Here is a 20,828-nt window from a genome sequence, read left to right as displayed (position 1 = left end):
CTACCAATTTTATAAATGAGGACCCAGGGGCCCAGGGATGAGCCAGGTGGTGTGATGTAAACCTAAGGCAGGGCCCTGGAGCTCCCAAGTTCTGGCCCATTGCTCTTCTTGTCTTTCTTGGAACACACACACACACACACACACACACACACACACACACACACAAACTCTGGAAAGCCAGGCTGCTGAGGCTGCTGTTGTTGGGAAGGACCTTGAGATGAGCTTTTGTTCAGTGCTCCTGGTATATTGATGAAGATAAGAAAATTTTGCTTTGGACAATCTCATGCCGATTTCACATGGAGAAGAAGTGTAGCAATCCTCTGGTCCAATTCTTTCCTTATTGCAGATGTGAACATTAAGATCAAAAGGAAGCACAGGGTGCCAAAGCCGCAGGGCGACACCCTGGTGGAACTAGGGTAAGAACTCAGTTGACCTGAGTCTCAATCCAGTGTTCTTTCCACTGGGTTCCACGGCTTCCCTTGGTGTCAGATCTTCCTTCCTGCTGCCTTCCTCCCAAGATGCTGGAGGCCACCCATCACTGGAAGGGGGGTGGCTAGGTTAACTAATACTCTTTCCTGGAATTTCGTAGGGGAAGGGCTAACTAAGAACCTGTGATGCATAAAAATAGTAGTGGTATCAACAAGTTGATTAATCACTTGGCAGTTCGAAGAGTGATTCAGCTGCTATCACCTAACCGCAGGCTTCCCTGAGAACTTAATCCTGTTATTTTTTCTAAGTTGAATCCCCACCTTTACATGAGGATGGAGAATGTTATCCACTGGTTCATGTTTGTGGTCCTGCCAGAGATCCAGCCAGTGATCTGTGAGCTCTGTCCTGTCAGGCACCAAGTGTCCTGCCTTTAGAATTGAAGGGTCTCGTTTCGTGACTCCGAGAAGAATCCCTCTTTCTGTTGGGTGAAGAGGAGCATTCAATTCTCCAGAAAGGTTTGAGTGTGAAAAGTTGTGTATTGTTCACCTTCTTGCCGTAGTTGGAGCTGCTCCAGCAACTAGTCTGTGGAGGGATTGCAAGTTTAACTCCAGCTCAGGGAAGCTAGATAAGGCAGCCTCTAGCCTAAGGAGGAGGTGCATGTTTTTTATGTCAGGTCCCATGATGCTCTTCCAAATTCCCTTTGCCTGGGACGTAGCCATTGATGGTAGGCTTCTGCTGTGATATGTATTGTTTACTGAAGTAATTAAAATATGCAAAGTGTTCCCTGTCCCCCATTTTGTGCTTCTTCCCCAGCCACTTCTGGCATTTTTTGTTGGCAGTTAATAAAACAAAAAGGTGGGCCCAAAGGCCCAAGTCTCCCTCAGGTTAGAATGATTAATTTGGAGAGGTTTAGAAGTAGCAGGTTTTACCTCTAGCTACAGCCGTGCCTTTCTGGCTGATGTGTTCTACCTGCACTAAGCACTGTAACTGAGGGATGGCAAATGCTTCACTAAGAGCACAGGGCAAGTGGAGGGAGGCGGGAGAAAGGAGGCAAGGGTTTGTTTGCTTCTTATGGCAGCACAAAACCAAAAAAGACTTCTCTTTCTGGGAAGCCCAACACTGAACGAGCCATACCCAAGGACACCTGAGATTTAGTTCCTAATCCGGCCTCAATCTTTACCATCACCAAATACCCCCGTCTACCTGCCCCCACAGAAGTTCAAAACCTATCCCCCTATGTTATCTAAATCCTCGATGTGGAGAACGCTTCTTGCAAATATGTGCTAAGATAGCAATGCTACTAGCACACCCATAGTGCTAATGGGGACCGTTGTGTTGACACTTGCCATGTGCTGGATACTGTGCCAAATGCTTTACGTGGATTATTTTATTTAATCCTCATGGTCATTTTAGGAAGTAAATACCAGTTGATATTTAACATATGGAGAAACCAAGGCTCAGAGAGGTTAAGTGATTTCTGGAGGTTACATGGCTATGAATTTGCGGCCTTGTGTCTAACGCTGTATCATGATGTTATACTGCCTTTGCTGTGCGATCTGCTTAAGGGTGGGCCACCTTCTGTTCCCATTCTGGGGACCAGTTTCTGCACCCAGCAGCTTTTTTAATGGGAGATTTTATGCTTTTTCAACAGCATTGAGTAGAGCGTGCAGGGTGCAAAGATTGTTAGAGGCTTTAGGTCTTACCTTCCACTGACCCAGAAACAGCAACCTGCCTTTTCCAACCTCTGGCCTAGAGAGATGAGAGATGTGTGAACCACATGCATCATGACCCGAGGGTTCTCACAGTGAGGGAAATGGGAAGACCGCAGCTGGCCAAACCTCTTTTAGAGACAGTTCAGAAGCAGCCCCTCATGATGGCAGGTGTCAGACCAGCACAGAAATCCCTGTCATTGTAGGAGATAATACTATACATCAGTACTTTCAACGGTAGTCTCGTGCTACTGGCTAGGCTTTATAAACATTCTCTAATTAGTCCTCACACATTCTGTCTGAGATAAAGATCAATAGCACCAAACAGAGGCTGTTTTAAGCTGTCTGTTTCTGGGACAGCTGATTTGGGACCCTCGCAATGGAAGGGCAAGAAGGTGTTCCCACAACCCAGGCACTGGGTCTGCATAACAGACATTATAAATGACGGGTCAAGTGTGCCAGGCTGTTGGAATCTTGAAATTAGAGGGAAAAAAAGCCTGCAGTTAAGAAGGCCACATAGTCTAGCGTCTCATTCAAAGCTTAAGAGGTGGGACTCAGCCTGAGCTTATTTACAGATAAGGCCTCATTGGCTTTCAAGGGAGGCTATTCCAGTGATTATTAGAAAAGCTCTTTCTCTCTTGGAGCCATTGGTGCACATCTGCTGTCTGGTCACCCCTGCTCCTGGATGGAAAGCCCAGGCTTATAAGATGATATCATAAAACTAGAATCGTGATTAAAAATTCAATGCTGTCGTCTTAAGGCTGGTGGGATATTCATTCAATAGGAAGTATTATTGCTATTGTTATTAATGTCTCTGAGAAGATGGCTGGAGGAGACAATTATAATTCGGTTTGCTTTTGGAGGAAAAAGATCCCATCTTAGTCTTTGCTTTTTAAAATTCAAATTATCTTGTTCTTCCTTTTTTCCCCTGAGGCCTCTCTCATAGGCTGTGCAGCCACTAACTGGCCCGGTCTTGTCTTCCCTGAGATTCACATTAGGTGCACTTCCTAAGTGTCTAAACCCTGCTTTGGTAAACAGCCAAATATTCCAAGGATCCGGGTCTGGTGGCCACACTGCTCCTGGAAGCTTCTTTTAGCCATTCCCAGTGTTTGTAGGTCGAATTGTCTTGAACCCACAAAACCCCTAATGAGAGAGATTTGGAGTGTGGCAGTGGATTGACTTTTAGCTTGGCCTCTATCCACCATGGACTTGCTGACATTCCATTCTTGAGCTGGTTTCCTTATCCATAAATCAAGAATGGTGTCTCTTTGTTGTAAGGGTCACTGAGCAGAATGTCCAAGTCCCTGGAAAAATTGAGAGGTGCTATTCATTCATTAAACATAGACATTGAGAAAGTAGCATCTTTCAAGAAAGATTTTGATCCGAAGTCACATGCATGAGCATGTGTATTGAAAACCCACCATGTCTCTGTTCTAGTTAATATCTCATTTAGTGTCTGTACACGTTCTGTGTAGCTGCATTATTGTCCCCATTTTATACCCTAGAAAGCTGAGTCTTCAGAGGTCAAATACATCCCCTAGGGTTGCTTAGCTAGTAAAGGGTATTGGCCAAGTTATAAATTATCCTTTTTGCTCTGTTGGATCTTCTGTTTCTTCATCCTATACACACATTTTCAATAGCAGTTGTTATATTTTTCAGATTTGGGGAGGCATCTAAATATTTAGCAAAGCCATTCTTGCTTGAAAGGGATTATCTTATTTTTGCTAAATAAATCTGAATCTAAACCAAAACCTATCAGTGTCTGAGCTGTACAGGGTAAATTAAAAATCTAGATTGATCACAAAGAGGCTTTATCCTCCTGCCTTCCTTTACCTATTGATGTTTAGCAAGCACTTGAGGTCTGAATGGATCAGTCTGGATCCAGTGTGATCCATGGATCTGAGCTGAGCTGATATCTCCAGCTTTGTTCAGCAAGTTGGGCCCTTTTAACAACATCCCTCAAGTTTGCTTCCATGAGAAGATATGAGTGCAGCCAGGAGGCTCCACGGCTGGGCATTTGGAAAAGAAAACCAGAGCCACTCATTTTTCAGCCCACATCTTTGAACTTGCAATGTAGGCTCTATAAAAATATACATTGTTTGGGGCAGTAAAGGACAATGAGCTCTCAGAATGAGTGCCAGCATTTAGACAGGATTTAGAAAGAGGAAAACAAAAGGGGAAGTTATAAAAGGTATGTGTCCTGGGGCTTCCATCTGAGAACTTGCTCCCGGCAGATGCAGCTCTAGGTAAAGAGAGTTGGGCAGAATCACAATGGGCCTCTTTATCCTCTAGGCTCACACTGCTGAACAACTTGGCTCTTAAAACTCCTTGTATTTTTGGAAAACTCCAGTGGTTTTTCCTAATCCTGGAGCTAGAGGCTCAGCCTGAAACATCCATTCCACCAAAGTTCTCTTAAACGGACATTTCTTGCTTAAGCCGTCATAAAGCCCTGCTTTGAGGGAGCAGTGGTATAATAGTGTCTTTGTGAGTTTCCTCTGCACTTTCCCTCCAAAGAGTTCCAAGCACCCATTAGACCTGGGGCCGTGATCTTCAGTTTGTGTCTATAAGAAGTTACATAATAATTTGCCCTACTTGATTGGGAAGAGGAAGAGAGACAAAAAGAAGCCAAAACAATTTTGCCTTATTAAGTCAGAAGTCTGATGTCACTATAGAAAATCTCAGTCTTTGTGTAAAGGTTTCATCCGTGAAATCTCTGCAACTGGTATGAAGCCACAGACAGACACATATTTATGAATGCACACACACATAGATTGTAGATCTAAACCAAACAAATACTCAAGCTAATATATCCCGAAGGCACACACCATTACAACAGGAGGAAACTCAGCGTTCTGCCAGGTGACCCAAAGTCCGTACACATCAGTGAGGAAAGGAGACTATAGATCCAAAATTTAAACTTCATAAGATTCAATCTGTGTGTTTTTGATTTGTACACCTTTATGTATGTATGCCCTTCTCCACTAAAAGGTTCACACTGAGAACAAGACTCTTTGGAACTTCAGTTCCATTTCATTTAACTTTCCTTAGTGACCTTGGACAAGTCACTGCCTCTCTTCCAGCCAAGGTTTCCATGCCCTTAGGGGGGTTAGGTAATTTCCAAGGCCCTTCCCAGCCCTGTGTGTTCATGAGCTATAGCTTTAGTGTTGAATCTCTCCTTTCAGACCTTGGATTCTAAAGAACTTGGATTTGAGGGGCTGGACAGTGTGCAGTTGCAGCGCAGACTGGTCCCCTAAAGGTGCACTAGGAATCCAGATGGCATCTGGAGGGAAAGAGTATAGGTTCAGACACCAAAGAAGCATGCCTAGTGAATGATCAAATTTTAGAGCTGGGCAGGGAGGTGAAAAGCTGGTTGAAAATACAGTATCCTCAACTCAGAAGACCACACTGGAGAAAGTGAGGGGAGAAGGAAAGAGGAGGAGGAGAGAGAAGTTAGAACTGAGAGAGTTCCCTGAGGGCAGGCTGCCATTTCAAAGGCTCCGAGGGCCTCCCATATATGTGGGGATGGAGCTATTAGGAGAGCCCAGCAGTTGGAGTGGGGCGGGCAGTGAGAAGGGTTAATTCCAGGAAGGAGGGCTCTGCCATTCTGGCGAGTTTTGAGGCCGTCAGCAAAGCTAACCAACTGGTTTAGAGTGAAATCATTTATTTTTGCTATCTTGGAGACAGGATGCAAGGACTTTGATACATATACACACACACACACACACACACACACACACACAATGGACTATTACTCAGCCATGAAAAAGAATGAAATAATGCCATTTGTAGCAACATAGATGCACCTGGAGATTATCATATTAAGTGAAGTAAGTCAGAGAAAGACAAATATCATATGATATCACGTCTATGTGGAATCTGAAAAAAATGATACAAATGGACTTATTTACAAAACAGAAACAGACTCACAGACACACAAAACAAACTTATGGTTACCGAAGGGATTAGCAGGGGACGGGTAGATAAATTAGGAGTTTGGGATTAATATGTACACGCTACAATATACAAAATAGGTAAACAAGGACCGGAAATTATAGCACAGGAAATTATATTCAATATCTTGTAATAATCTATAATGGAAAAGAATCTGAAAAACTACAGGTATGTGTGTATATATATGTGTGTGTGTGTGTGTGTGTGTGTGTGTGTGTGTGTGTGTGTGTGTGTGTGTATAACTGAATCATTTTGCTATACACCTGAAACTAACACAACATTGTAAATTAACTATACTCCAATTTTTAAAAATGGTTAAAATGAAAAAAAAAAGCAAAAAAAAACTTTGGGCCTTTCCTCCTACATTTAGGTCATTTATTTCAAGAGGTGTCAGAGGGAGATTTCACCAACTTCATATGTTCGGGGCATGAGTGACAGACCTGTTTGTATCCATGACTGTACTCACATGCATGTGATTGACATGCACATATGTTCATCTAAGCAGTCTCCTTCCCGATGTATGTGTCTGTATTGGATGTAGCTAATACTGATATGCAGCCCTTGAAAACCCCAGACCCTCGGGAATAAGAGTGGCAGTGATTTTAAAGACTGCGTTTAGTGGCTGGGACTCCTACCTGGGCATGTTCAAGGTGACTGCCCCCCGCCTGGCTGACGAGCTGCTCAGAGGAGCAGAGCTGGGTGTAAGATGCAAAGCTACTGGGGCATTTGGGAAACCAGGAGACTTTCCAGGGGATGAAGAAAGCATGTATGCTAAGCCTTTTATTTTCCTTAATGGATATGGAGACCCTTCTATGTGCTGTGACATGCAATTAAGAGAGATTAAAATTGAATAAGTAAAAAATAATGGCACCATATATGACAATCTTTATGATAATCTCCTGATTAGGGTATTTTGCCATTAATGTACATTGCAAAGTTTCTATAACTCTTCAGAAAGCACCTGCCATTCTCATCTGCTTTAACAGATTTTGACATGGCCCATATAGATTAGTGATGACAGAGGAAGCTTGAATCCTTCCATTGGTATCAATAATGCCCTGTATTTGCTCACCTTTGCTGGGTCCTTATTTCTTTATCTGGAATATATGGGTCACTTTGTCTCCTTTATACCTTGTCAGAACTATGTGAAGATAGACATTTTGAACTTCTGGGAGAGAAGCGGGCTTCCATATGTCCTTTGAAGAAGCTGCCTCCTTTTCTGTGTAATTAGATGCAGAGACCTGAGAGCTTTCTCGAGCTCAGCTGAGTTTCTCTTTAACCCACAGCAGTGGGTTCCCTCTGACTGCAGGGAAGTTGACATCATTCTATGGAAATAAGCAAGACAATTTCCTTGTTCAGGAAAGGCAGGCTTCGAAGAGAAGGGATGGCTGTGGGGAGGGTGGAGGTGTGCCTCCTACCAGGAACACTCTGCCCCAGGGCATCCTGCCCCCAGAAGGAAAAGGAACCTGGCAGCCTCTGCAGCCATCCTGCTTTTCCACCCTTCAATCCCACTTACTCCTGATCCTCAGGGCAAGGCTGGGAGTGAGGGCTGAAGGCTTGAATGAAAGAAAGGAGGCTGGAGGATTTCAGGCAAGCACCTGAGGCTGGAGGTGAGGCTGTAGTTTTTGCTTTCCTCTTTTCACATCCTCTCCCAGGATATAGCTGCAGGCCTGAGGATGGGTGACATACAGCCTTGGGGAAAGATAAACTTTACACCCTAGATGCCCAGGCTCTATACCTGTCATCTTCAAACTTTAATACCCCTAAAATAATTTTGAAAAACCATGTATGTCCCTTTGCATGTTTTAAGTTGCCATCTAAAATCGTCACCATACTTTTAAGTATGTCATTTCCACAGCATTGTAAATATTGACATTAGAAAGATACATCGCTCCTTTAATGCTAATGAACTTTAAATACCAGAGCAATTTGACCTATCATCTATAAAACACATGAACAAGTACTTAAACACTCAGGTTTACATGGTTCCTTTTTCTTCTTGAATTTATATTTTCATTCCAGTTTCCCTACCAAATTTTATCCTTATGGATTCTCGTTTTATGCATGAAAGGCTTTTATTGGCCATTCTATCATAATTTAGTGTGACAGAAATATGTACAAAGATTTAAATATAATTTTTAATGCCCAATGATCATAAGTTTCTAGATGTTAAGAGATTTGGATTGAGTTATCATTACAATTATTAGTAATACACAGAAATAGGCAGTAGATCGAAATAATGTATATCTATCACAACTTTTGATGAATGTGAAAGATAAGGTGTACAATATTTTTGGAAATACCTCTTATATTTTTTGATTAGTTTGTATTCATTGATGAATATTATTTATTGCTAAGGTAAGGAATTAGATTAAGGTTCAGGATCAATTCTATTACTGTTTTTTTCATTTTTATAAATATAAGAAATGAGAAACGTTATTCACAATAAACCGGATGGGAAAGGAAAGAATTTTGTTACTGTAATGTGACAATTCTTTGAACTCATATCTCATTTTTTGCCTAAAATCACATGTTGGTCTCTTATCAAAATTTCTTTTTAATCTTCTCTCAGCTGATAATTCTTTGAAGTCTGTCCCCCTTCAGTGGTTTGAAAAGAATTGGAAACCACCAGACTTGCAAAAGAATTTATTTCCCAGTTACTAGAGACATTCATTTTCAACACCCATACCAATATTTCACAGAGTTTATTCATTTGTCTTCTGTAGGTTTTCTATCCTAAGATTTAGAATGAGTGAGAGATTTGTCTTTCCTTTTGAGAGTGGCAGGCATGTGTGTGTGTGTGTGTGTGTGTGTGTGTGTGTGTGTGCATGCACAATTGGGCAGGGAAATTGCTGGACCACAGCGAGTTCTCAGTGTTAGAAAAAATCCATAGGAGACTTGAGGATCTGCATAATCCTTCAAAACTATCCTTGCCTGGGTACCCATTGGAAAGACTTCATGTATCTCCAAAGTTATGTTATTGAAAACATTTCAGCGGGCACTGCAGTCTATCTCTGCCTGTTACACTCCATGGAAATTTTAGGCAATTACCCTTTAGGGGGAGTGAGAACCACTTGAGCTATACAATAACAAAAGAATGGAAACAACCCAGTCCTATCAATAGTGGATTGATTGGATAAACTGTGGTGTTATCATGCACATGGAGTGCTATCTAGCTATAAAAGGAATGAGAGAACCCCAGTGGGGGAAAAGAAGTAAAGTATGTAACAGGTATGGTATCCTACTTTCATTTATGAAAGTGAGGAAAATGAATATAATCCATATTTGCTTATGTTACAAACAATAAAAGAATAAACTAAAAACAAACATAAAATGGTTGCCTCTGGAGGGAGGAGATCAGGGTGAGGAGAGTGAACAGAGATGGAACTAGACTTAGATTTCATGTACCTTGATTTTTTGGTTTGACTTTAAAACCATGCAACGGTTTTTGCATCTTTGTAAAACATTATGTCGAATGGGAAAGAAAAAGCAAAGCCATTCTTAAAAATCAAAAGGAAAATGAAATGGATTAACCTGTGTATTAGGTTGGTGACTTCGTCACTCAGAGAGGAATTACTTCACGTGACTTTAAAACATAGCAATGTTTTAGGTATGTCCCTAGTAGGTATGTCTTAAAGATGAAAAGAACTGCAAAGACTGTAGACAGCTTTCAGCAATCATGTTGTTAGTAAAGATACTTGAACTGAATTTGAAATATATATATTAGGATAAAGCAAATAAGTAATACTACTAATGTAAGATTTTCAGCATAAGAAAAAAAATATGGATATAAAACCAAAGTCAAGTAAAAGCTCTGTAATCCTAAATTTGAGTTGGAAAAAGCAATATAAACTCATGAAGTATTTTCTTTCGAAAGAAAAGTTTTTCCTAGTTATTTCCATTATAAGGACCCAGAAATACTGACCAACCCAACAGCAGTGAGCATTCCTGGCTTCCATAGTGTGGTCTCTAAATTCCATTGTCCACCAAAAGGATCCAGGGTTCCTTGAAAAAATGACAGAGTCTAGGGCCAGGGCAGCAAATGGACAAGATGAGCCTAGGATATTTTTTCTTGTCCAAAAGCAAGGATGCTATCAAAGACCACTGGGGTTTGGTGAGAGGTGCCAACTTGAAGAGGCTGCTACTGGCCAAAGATTGAACAGTTGAACATCAAAAAGAGCAATTATAATTGATGGAAACACTTCAAATGTATTAACACACACACAAGCGCACACACAAAGAATTGATGATGCTTCTCAAAACCAAACTAAAACAAAACAGTGTAACCAAATAGTGAAGGAAAGTTTCTAGTATAAACTGTTATCAGTGTAACCAAATAGTTAGTGAAGGAAAGTTTTTATTCATAGAAGATTTCCAGCTAATCTATGCAGAGGGAATGCTAGAATTAGAATGTCACCCTTTTAAAGCCACTAATGAAATAATGGATCTGGGCAATGATCATCAATGGCTGCTGACATTTTTAGGTAAAAGGGAACTTTTTTTTTTTTTCTGGTACGCAGGCCTCTCACTGTTGTGGCCTCTCCCGTTGCGGAGCACAGGCTCCGGACGCGCAGACTCAGCGGCCATGGCTCACGGGCCCAGCCGCTCCACAGCATGTGGGATCGTCCCGGACCGGGGCACGAACCCGTGTCCCCTGCACCGGCAGGTGGACTCTCAACCACTGCACCACCAGGGAAGCCCTAAAAGGGAACTTTATAAAGGAAGATCAGGCTGACAGTACCCGAATCCACAATAACAGAGGTGGTGAAAGGTATTACTCAAGGTAGTGTAATCCGAAGCTCTCCAAGAAGTTATTTTATTTTTAGACTCATTTCTTGGAATTTTCGTCTTATTCCTATATATTTCCTATTTTAAAGCTCAGCTTTCAGATCCTTAATGTATCTCATTGAGAGCTTGGATCATTAGCAAGAATTTCTCAGGCAGTGCCTAGGCAAATCACCTTATCTTCATCTGTGAAATGGGGCTACTAGGGAATTCTACCACATAGGACAAGAGAGAGGATTAAATGTGGGGTGTGTGTAAACATCCAGTGGCTGATATTTAGTGTGCATTAATTAGGACTATTTTTATTAAGATTATTATTTCAGCCCATTGCTTGCCTGGCTAGGTTTCGCTATGGGGATATTTGTCAGTATTTTTTTTTACCAAGGAAGGATTTGACCACTACCTTTCCCAGACTGTATCCCTCCAATGTGGGAGAAGGACACAAGAATGCAGGTAGCTCTGAAGGAAAATCAGTGTAGTCTAGTTGGATCTATGGGAAATATGGACAATCTAGGAAATCAGGTTTGCTCTGCTGCTCACTACACATAGGGCACAGTCATTGCACTTTACGTGTATTATTTTTTGTGTTTAGTGATGCTCAGTTGGTTTTTATATACATCATCTCACTTTAGATACGGCCGTTGCTTGACTCCTATGTTGAAGATGAGGAAACTGAAATTCAAAGAGGTTAAGAGCTTGTCACAAGTCACATCAGGGCTTCCCTGGTGGCACCGTGGTTGAGAGTCCGCCTGCCGATGCAGGGGACACGGGTTCATGCCCCAGTCTGGGAAGATCCCACATGCCGCGGAGCGGCTGGGTCCGTGAGCCATGGCCACTGAACCTGCGCGTCCGGAGCCTGTGCTCCGCAACGGGAGAGGCCACAACAGTGAGAGGCCCATGTAGCGCAAAAAAAAAATAAATAAGTCACATCAGAATACAAGCTTCTGACTTCCAACTTATTACTTTTCATTGTTATATCACAGTTCACTTGAAATGTTTTAGTCCACTTCTGGAGGACTGTCATATAAAATTCACCCACATTGGTGGTGCTGCCCAGAGAAAATCTTGATAAAGTTCTTCTTAGTGGTACCTCTGTGGCCAATTAATACCCTTCTGATAATTTTCTGCCCAGACGCTTAAGCTCATCAAAGTTTACACCAGCACATTCAAATTTCTTTTACGGTAAACTTGGAAATTTCAATTTGGAATGGCTCTTTCGGATTGTGTATAAAATCATCAAATGAGGCAAACAACCAGCATCAATTTGGAGGAATCTGTTATTTACCATTTTTCATCAAGAAAAATGTTCCCATATTCCTAACCTCTTTTTCTTTTTATTCAAGAAACCAGGTACAATAAACCATTCCACTAGATTCTGTCAAAAACCCAATTTTTCTTCAAAAGTAATATTTTGATTTAGAATGTAAATAAATTAGGTCCACTGGTTTTCCTTTAGTCATATGTTTATTTTTTTCTTTTATTGTTTAAAATTTTTAGATGTGGCACACGATTATGATAAAATTACAAACAGCATAGAAATACATACTATGGTAAAAAAAATGGAATTTTCTCTGTGGTCGGTTCTCACTCTCCTTTCTAGAGAAAACCACTGGTTTAATGGCTATATTTCTGGACCTTTTCTATGCATTTACAGAGTTATATAATACATTATTGCCTTTTAATATATTTGCTTATGCATACACTTCTTTTTTTTTTTTTGCGGTACGCGGTCCTCTCATTATTGTGGCCTCTCCCGTTGCGGAGCACAGGCTCCGGACGCGCAGGCTCAGCGGCCATGGCTCACGGGCCCAGCCGCTCCGCGGCATGTGGGATCGTCCCGGACCGGGGCACGAACCTGTGTCCCCTGCATCGGCAGGCGGACTCTCAACCACTGCGCCACCAGGGAAGCCCTATGCATACACATTTTTACATAAATGAGAATGCTAATATATATTTTTAGTGTTTTGCATTTTCATTTACTATATCCTAGACGTATTGACATATCACTCTACATAACTCTACTCTATTCCTTTTAACTGCTGCATATACATTTAATGATGAACAAATTGCTGCCCTTAAAAACAATGAAATAAAATATCTTCAACGAAGTATTTTTGCTTACATGAGCAAGTATTTTTCCAAGACTTCTAGAAGTAAAATTGCTGGATTAAAAGACACTTAACATCTTTAATGTGGACAGATTCTGCCAGGCTGCCCTCAAAAAAGGCTACCCCAGTCTTAGCAAGGAATAACTCTTCCTCAGGACCTCTCATGCACTGGATAATCCCAGTCTCTTCATTTTCCCCACATAATATTAAAAAAATGTGTCTTTTATTGTTTTGACATTTCTTCATGTGTTTGTGGCCATTTGTAGCTGTTTTGTGAATCATCTACTCTTACCCTTGATTCATTTCTCTGTTGGATTTCTTGTTTTTAACTAATTTAAGGAAGCACTTTATAATATATGGATTTTAATTCCTTGTTACATATATTGCAAATATTTTCTCTGTCATTTGTCTTTTAACTATGCTTATTTTGTATTTTGCCATGCAAAAGTATTGAATTTTATACCAGTGGTATCTCTGAATTCTGTCCTTTATGGCTCCTTGAACATGTGTCTTATTTAGGAAGGCCTTCCTCTCCTGAGGTTATCCAAATACTTTTCTAAGTTTTCTTCTAATATGATTATTGTTTTGTTTTTTATGTTTAGCTCTTTAATCCATCTGGAAATGATTTTTGTATATGGTGTGAGGTAGGTATCTAAGTGTACTTTTTAAATGAATAGTTCATTGTCCCAACACTGATTACTAACCTATCATTTCATATATTAAATTCCAGTATTGATACATGGGTCTGCTTCTGGACTCTATTTTGTTCCATTGATCAGTGAAATTGTCTATTGCTATGCCAGTAACACAATGTGTTCATTCCTGTAGTTTGACAATATGTTATGCTATCTGATACAGCTAATATCCCTTGTTGTTCTATCTCAAGTATATCTTAGTTTTTTTAATCAAATATTTACTCCTCTCAATGAATTTTGGTATCATATTGTCAGTTTCCATATATCATTCCATTGAGGGTTTTATTTAGATTGTGTTGAATTTTTAGATTAATTTTAGGGAAGAATGAGAGGTTCATGATATTGAGTCTTCCTATCCAAGGAAAAGACAATCTTTCCATGTATTCAGATCTTCTTTTATGTTTTTCAATACTTTTCTTTACATAGACCTTGTATATTTTCTGCTAAAGCTATACCTAGGAATCTTAAACATTTTGTTGTTGTTGCTAATGTACGAGCATGTTTATTGAATTTTGAAGTCATTTTACTAGTGCATGAGAATAGTCTGATTTTTGTATATTCATTTCATGTCTGGGTAGCTTACTAAACCATATAATGGTTCTAATTGCTTTTTAGCTAATTGTCTTGAACTGTCATATCATATGCAAACAATGGTGTTTTGACTCCTCCTTTTCAGTATTTTTACCTTGTTTTTATTCCTGCTTTATTGTAGTGGCTAGGGCCACCTGAAAAATATTGCATAAAATCAGTAATAGAAGATACCTTCTAATATGATATTTAGTATATTAAATACAGGAAGTTACCTTTTATTACTAATGAATTAGGGCTTTTAATCAGGAAAGGATGTTGGTAATTTTGGGCATCTTTTGAAAGAATGGCTTTTCTTCTTTTATTTTTACCTTATGTTTACTTTGTTTCTTCTCTTGGAATTTCAGAGTTCCTGTGAGGATAATATGTGATTGGTTTTTATAAACGCCTTTTAGATAATTGAAATTAATATGCAGCTTTTTCAGGAGGCTGAAATGTACACGCATCACTCATATATATCAATTAAAACTCATTATTTTTATTTTTTAAATGTATCTTTATTTTTGTTGTCTTCTTGATCTATCATTTTGCAAAATAAGTGTTTTAATTTTCCATTGTAATTGTAGCTTTGTTAGTTTTCCTTTATTTATAACCTGTTTTACTTTTTATACATTTTTGTTGCTATCTTAATTGGAGCAAAAGAGTTCATAATTTTCATAATGGCGAATTTTACCATCTTCAAATATAATATAGACCACTTTGTATCCATTTAGTTCTTGGCTTTCTGAAATTTTTTCATATATGCATTCAATTTTGATATGTTCTATATTGAATATATGACATATATTCGATATACTATATATGAATTATATTTTCAATGTATATTATACATATTGAATATTATCTATTCAATATATTATATATTCAATTATATATTGTCATATATTATTATGTACAGTGAATATTATACACATTGTATATTCAATTTTTTTTACTATTTGTTATATTTTTGTATTCTTTCAAAAGTTTCAGTATTTTCAAAATTCTTTCAAAATTTTCAGTATTTTCTGTTATTTCCTTTTAAATATGTCTTTTCTAGATAACATGCATATTGATTTTTTAACATAAATGTTTCTCTTATTTAAGAGGTGTCATATATAACCCATTAATTCTTATTGTTTATAGTGATATTATTTAAACTTCTTTTTCATTTTGTGCTATTCACTATTATCCCTCCCCCCTTTTGTAGTCTTTTTGGTATTGGTTAGAGATTTTTAGTTCTATTTTCCTGAAACTGGTTTGGAAGCTATATGTACTATTTCTATTCTTTTAGAAGCTACTTTAAAATTCTAGCAAGCACATTTAAATTTAAACTGTTATAATCAACAACTGATGACTTTCTGTAAGCTCCCTTGCCCTTCCTTCTAAAAGACAGAGCCCTTATCAGGCTTTTGATTATTTCCCTACCTACTCGTCTGTGCACTTATTGTTGAAATCATCTGGAAGTTTCATTCCAGAATATTGTTAATAATAGCAGTGATAGTACTATTTGTATTATTACTATTTTTATTTACTTTATGCCTCTATTTTACAGAAATCATTTATTAGTAATTATATTACATTTTACTACCACATTAGTGACCATTATTTAGATTTAAATTGTGTTTTTTGTGGCTTATTTGCTTTGCACTCTTTGTTATATTCCAAGTCATCGTATATTTTAGATTCTTTTTCCGTTTTTCTGGAGTACATCCTCAATTTTTTCTTCTTTGTTTTTCTCAAAGGCTATGTGTGGTACACTTTCTGAGTCTGCTTGTCTGAAAGAAACATCTTCATTTGTCTTTACATTTGATACAGAGCTACCTTGATTATAAAATCCCAGGTTGAAAACAACTTCTGCAAATTCATGTTATCATTTATCTTCTAAAATACTTCAAGTGGATAAGGCAAACATGATCTCTTTTTCTTTTTTTAGAAACAAGGTTGCCCATCGCCAACAAGTCATTCTTTCTTAAGTGTTTATGATTATAATTCCTCCAACTGGCCCATCATAAAAATGAGAACTTTGATTAATACCAATAGTTCGTCAGGACATTTATAGAGAGCTTTTTCTATCAGTCAAAAGCAGTTTTCCAACAAGTTTCATGTATTAGCCAGAAGTTCCCATTTCTGATGCTCTATTTATGAATGATACAGTTAGTTCCTGAGTTCTAAAACATGCTGTGAATTTTCTTCCACTTATGCTAATAATATCTCTAACCTCCTGGGCAGTGAGGATTTCCCTAACGTTTTTTCTCAGGAAAGTGTACCCTGAATGTCAGTAACTTCCTCTTGCCCTTGGCTGTCAGATCTGTAAACCCACAGGTGGCTGATGTCCTCCTCGGGCTATTTAAAAAAAAACACTTTCCTTACTGGCCTTTGAGATCTTGATAAGAACGGTTGTGAATTCTCTTCTGGTCCACCTGATTTCTCATTAGCATGTGGTCTTTCATACTTTTGAACTTCCCTATCCCCTTCACTCAGAACACTGAGTTCTAAGTAGCAGTGAGAAATTCAAGATTGTCAGATAAAGCTAAAGTCATAGTAATACAGATTAGATGCACATGGACCATGCTGTGCTTTAACCTCCTTGGCCAAGGAGTCTAACCTAATATCTGCAAATACTCTGATATTTGGTAGCCTTGCTCAGTGATTCTGTGACTTCCCTCTGGACTCCCTCTCAAGGTTAGATTAGATTGTAGTACCAGATTCTGAAATCTTCTTTCCCACTTCAAATCATCTTGTAATCTTTCTTTATATTCCATGCCAAGGAACATACCTTCCCTTAGGTGTTATCTCTAATTGCTACTCTAGCTGCCTGCAGTATCGTAGGCTTATCTCCACTGGCCCCCCACGCCCCGTCACAAAAGTTGCATCACGTTTGGTTATCTTAGAATAAGATGCATCAAGAGGGCATCTGCCTATGAAGAGTGCAGACTGATGTGACTGATTCTGGCAATCTGGTCACTGTGTGTGCTTCTGTCTCGACCCCTTTTAGGTGGGAGGACACACCATGCTCCCCATTCGTTGGATGCCCCCTGAAAGCATCATGTACCGGAAGTTCACTACGGAAAGCGATGTGTGGAGCTTTGGGGTGATTCTCTGGGAGATCTTCACCTATGGAAAACAGCCATGGTTCCAGCTCTCAAACACGGAGGTACAGAAAGGGGACAGATGGGAAGCTTGACTTGGAGGAAGGCTGATAAGAGACATCTCAGGCCAGCACTTAGAGTGTGTAAAACATTAGGTGGGGTTTGGAGCCAGCAGAGCAAATGCTGGCAGAAGCAGAAGGAGAGACCTTCTTGGTAGAAAAAAAATTATAGCTGTAGGAAATGTGCTGTGATTGTCAAGAGAGCATGAAATTAGATGTTGAAATTGAGATGCAAGTCACGGTTCTGTTTGCTCTGCTACACTTAAAAATCACAAATGTTTCACTAAGACAGAAAGTGAAAACAAAAAACAACTATGAGTTTTTCAATTGTGCCATCTTGTGGAAACACCTACTATGCCCAAGTCATCTGGGTCCCCAAAGGCTTTAGGTAGACCAGGCCCAGAGATGTGCAGGAAGGTGAACTGGCAAAGCAAATTTCATGTTACTGACAGAGCTGTGTGTGGACTTCCAGGAATAAGATGAATCATAACAGTAAATGTAATAATATACACATTATGTATTTTATACTTTTGATTTACAATATTAATAAAAAATGCTAGTCATCAAATTTAATAATAGCTAACATTTAGTGCCAGGCATTTTCCTAAGTACATTAGCCTATACTAACTCAGTACTTTTCACACAAACACTTGTTGAAATTCAGGACAAAGGAAGGGGCGCTGCTTGGGGTTCTGGAATGGACTGGCCAGAGGTGAAAGCATCAGCCTGGAGAAGGCTTGGGCCGTGGTCCAAAGCAAGATGCTTCTCAGTGCCATTGTGTCCTCCCAGGGAACTCAGTCCAGTCTGTAGGCAGTAAAGGGCTTGGTCTCCCAACCCAGCAGACCTATAAAAGATTGCAGTTTATGGTCTTCTGTTTTCCAGGAAAACATGAACATGAGGACCTTTTAATATTAGAATCCTATCTGAATATTCCAGAAAGTGTCTCTCTTCTTGGAAGCTATGTTCATTTTTGCTTTCCTATACCCTGACCGTTTAATTAAGTAAATGTCAAAGACTGAAAAGTAGGCATTTCATTACATTTGTAACGTCTCATCATTTGCAAACTGAATGGATCCTGACCACATTTCCCAAAATAGGACAAAATATTTTGACGACCTTTAAAAAAAATGTAAGTGGGTATATCAGAATTCATTTGTTATGATGCTTTAAAAAATTATTGTTTTCCTGGGTAGGGGGTAGTGGTAAACATACACACACATACACACGCATGCATGCATATATACACATGCTTGTGTACACGTGTTGGCACATTTGCATGCACTCAGGCACACAAGGTACCCTGATCACAGCCCCTATGTAGTTTGGTTGCCCTAGTAAAGAGGGGAATCTGGGCTGAGGGTTCTATTGGTCTCAGCAGATGATCTGTCCTGGTTACCTAAACTGGCTTAGAGTAGCTAACGGGGCTCTTGTGGTCGTCTCTGACACTGCTTGGTAAGGCACTGGCCTTGAAGATGGGCTTCCTACCACCAGCCACCGCTTCCACTCTACCAACACCAGCAGTGAAGTCCTGACAGTCACTGATAATGAGTTGCTCTATTGAAATTGACAAGCTGGAGAGCCCCACATTGGAGGAGACACCACCCTTCAGTGCTTTTAATCTTAGCACTAGGCAGTGGCTACTGCAGTTTGAACTGGACCCCTTTTCATGGAGGTGAAGGTAATGGAAGGTGGAGACAGGGTTCAAATAAAAACGGGACAGGAACAGCTGGAGACCTTTCAGGCTGGCAAAGAACAGAGCCTAGTGGGCCTTTGCAGACTCTGGGGTGACCAGGACCAGGAAAGTGCTAACACAGTGATTGTTTGACAAGCCATCTCAGAGTCAGAGTGACATGAGCCCACACTCTAGACAAGGCGCTGTTGGGGGCAGCCTAGGGAGATAAAAACTATATACAGATTAATGGGGGCAAAGAGAGGGAAATAACATTTTTCACATACTCTACTAGAGAAAATTCTGTGTGATTTTTATCATCACAGTCTGTCTTCAAAATGAGGAAACTGTGGTTTGGGGTACATAAGTTGCCCAAGGTTACAGTGGGAGAGTTAGGCAGAAGTTAAAATAACCTGAGAACTGTAAGATAGAATCTTGAAAATTCACAGTGTCAGCAAAGAAATCTTTTTGGGGAATTGGAATTGAACTGCAAATTACAGGCGTGGTCCTGAGGGGCCAGCTGGGGATGGTCCAGGGGTACGTTATTTGCTTTCTTCCTACTCCTCCCTATGGCCTCCCGTTTGGTACAGTGGCTCATACAATCCCTTTCCCTGGCCTCATTTGGTCCTTACAGCAGTCTTAGGAGGTGGTCAAGGGAGACATTTGATCCCCATCTTACAGGTGAGGATGCTGAGATCCTATGAGGTTAATTGACTTTCTCCGGACACCCAGCTGGGCAGTGGTGAATCAGGTGGTTAGTCCTAGTGTTAAGGACTTTTCAAGAAACAGAATACATGGTTTAGTGCAAAGAGCAAGGGAGGATGAGCCTCACTGAGGAAGGGACCTGTGTAATGGCTTAGAGGTAAGCATCACATGTGCACCGAGGCTGTGCCTGGGAGGGGAGCTTGACAGGAAGTGGGAGCCATGGAGGGGCAGAGCTCCTTCAAGGGGGTTTCAAAATCATGCAGGCTCCTAAGAGGGGGTGGGACAGGTCAGTTGCCAATCCCCACTGCCAAGTGGGAAATGAATGCAGCTCAGTCATCTAGATAAGATTCAGGACTAGAGAGGAAGAGAGAAGTGAAAGGAAGAGTGTCTGTGGGAGTTGGAGGCCTGGCCTAAGAGATGGAGAATAGACGGCAGCCGTGGGCTGGACCAGCTAGTGCTGGATCGTGGCCCTTGGAACCCATGCACAGGACAGGCGAGCAACTCTGGTCTCCAGCCCAGCCTCAGGAGGGTACCCCGCCTCTGCACTGAAGCTCATCAGTGATGTCATTGCCTTCTGCTGCGCCTGAGCCACAGGGCCAAGGCTGAGCTTTGGTGATAACTTCCCTGTTCTCCTCCCTTTTTCAGGTCATTGAGTGCATCACCCAAGGTCGTGTTTTGGAGAGGCCCCGAGTCTGCCCCAAAGAGGTGTACGATGTCATGCTGGGGTGCTGGCAGAGGGAACCGCAGCAGCGGCTGAACATCAAGGAGATCTACAAAATCCTCCATGCTCTGGGGAAAGCCACCCCCATCTACTTGGACATCCTTGGCTAGTGGTGGCCAGTGGTCGTGAATTCATATTCTGTTGCCTCTTCTCTCCCGGCCTCACACCCCTTCTTTTCCACTGCACAGACTCTTTTCTTCCATCCTTGACTGAAGCAAACATCTTCATATAAACTCAAGTGCCTGCTACACATACAACACTGAAAAAAAAAGAAAGAATAAAAACCCTGTAAGGCAGTTTGGCATATATATATATATATATATATATATATATATATA

At 40.3% G+C, this 20,828-nt stretch overlaps 1 protein-coding gene across 4 annotated transcripts in view; it reads left to right on the top strand.

The window, feature by feature from the left end:
• Positions 1 to 20,600, top strand: part of NTRK3 (neurotrophic receptor tyrosine kinase 3) — a gene marked incomplete at both ends in the record, with an annotated part of 370,615 nt that extends 350,015 nt beyond the window's left edge. For 3 of the 4 annotated variants that reach the window (XM_082649288.1, XM_082649287.1, XM_082649285.1), the window contains 2 exons: positions 17,243 to 17,401; positions 20,415 to 20,600. In XM_082649288.1, coding sequence (XP_082505414.1) covers positions 17,243 to 17,401; positions 20,415 to 20,600 — 345 coding nt within the window. Of the gene's footprint in view, positions 1 to 13,584; positions 13,627 to 17,242; positions 17,402 to 20,414 lie in introns of all 4 variants that reach the window. The other variant, XM_082649286.1, reaches the window with a different exon arrangement.
• Between the last annotated feature and the right edge of the window lie 228 nt (positions 20,601 to 20,828).

This window comes from Grampus griseus, assembly GCF_964374135.1.
Source record: "Grampus griseus genome assembly, chromosome: 2".
NCBI lineage: Eukaryota > Metazoa > Chordata > Mammalia > Artiodactyla > Delphinidae > Grampus > Grampus griseus.
Note: the sequence above shows the minus strand (reverse complement) of the source record. Positions and strands in the feature narration are given on the sequence as shown.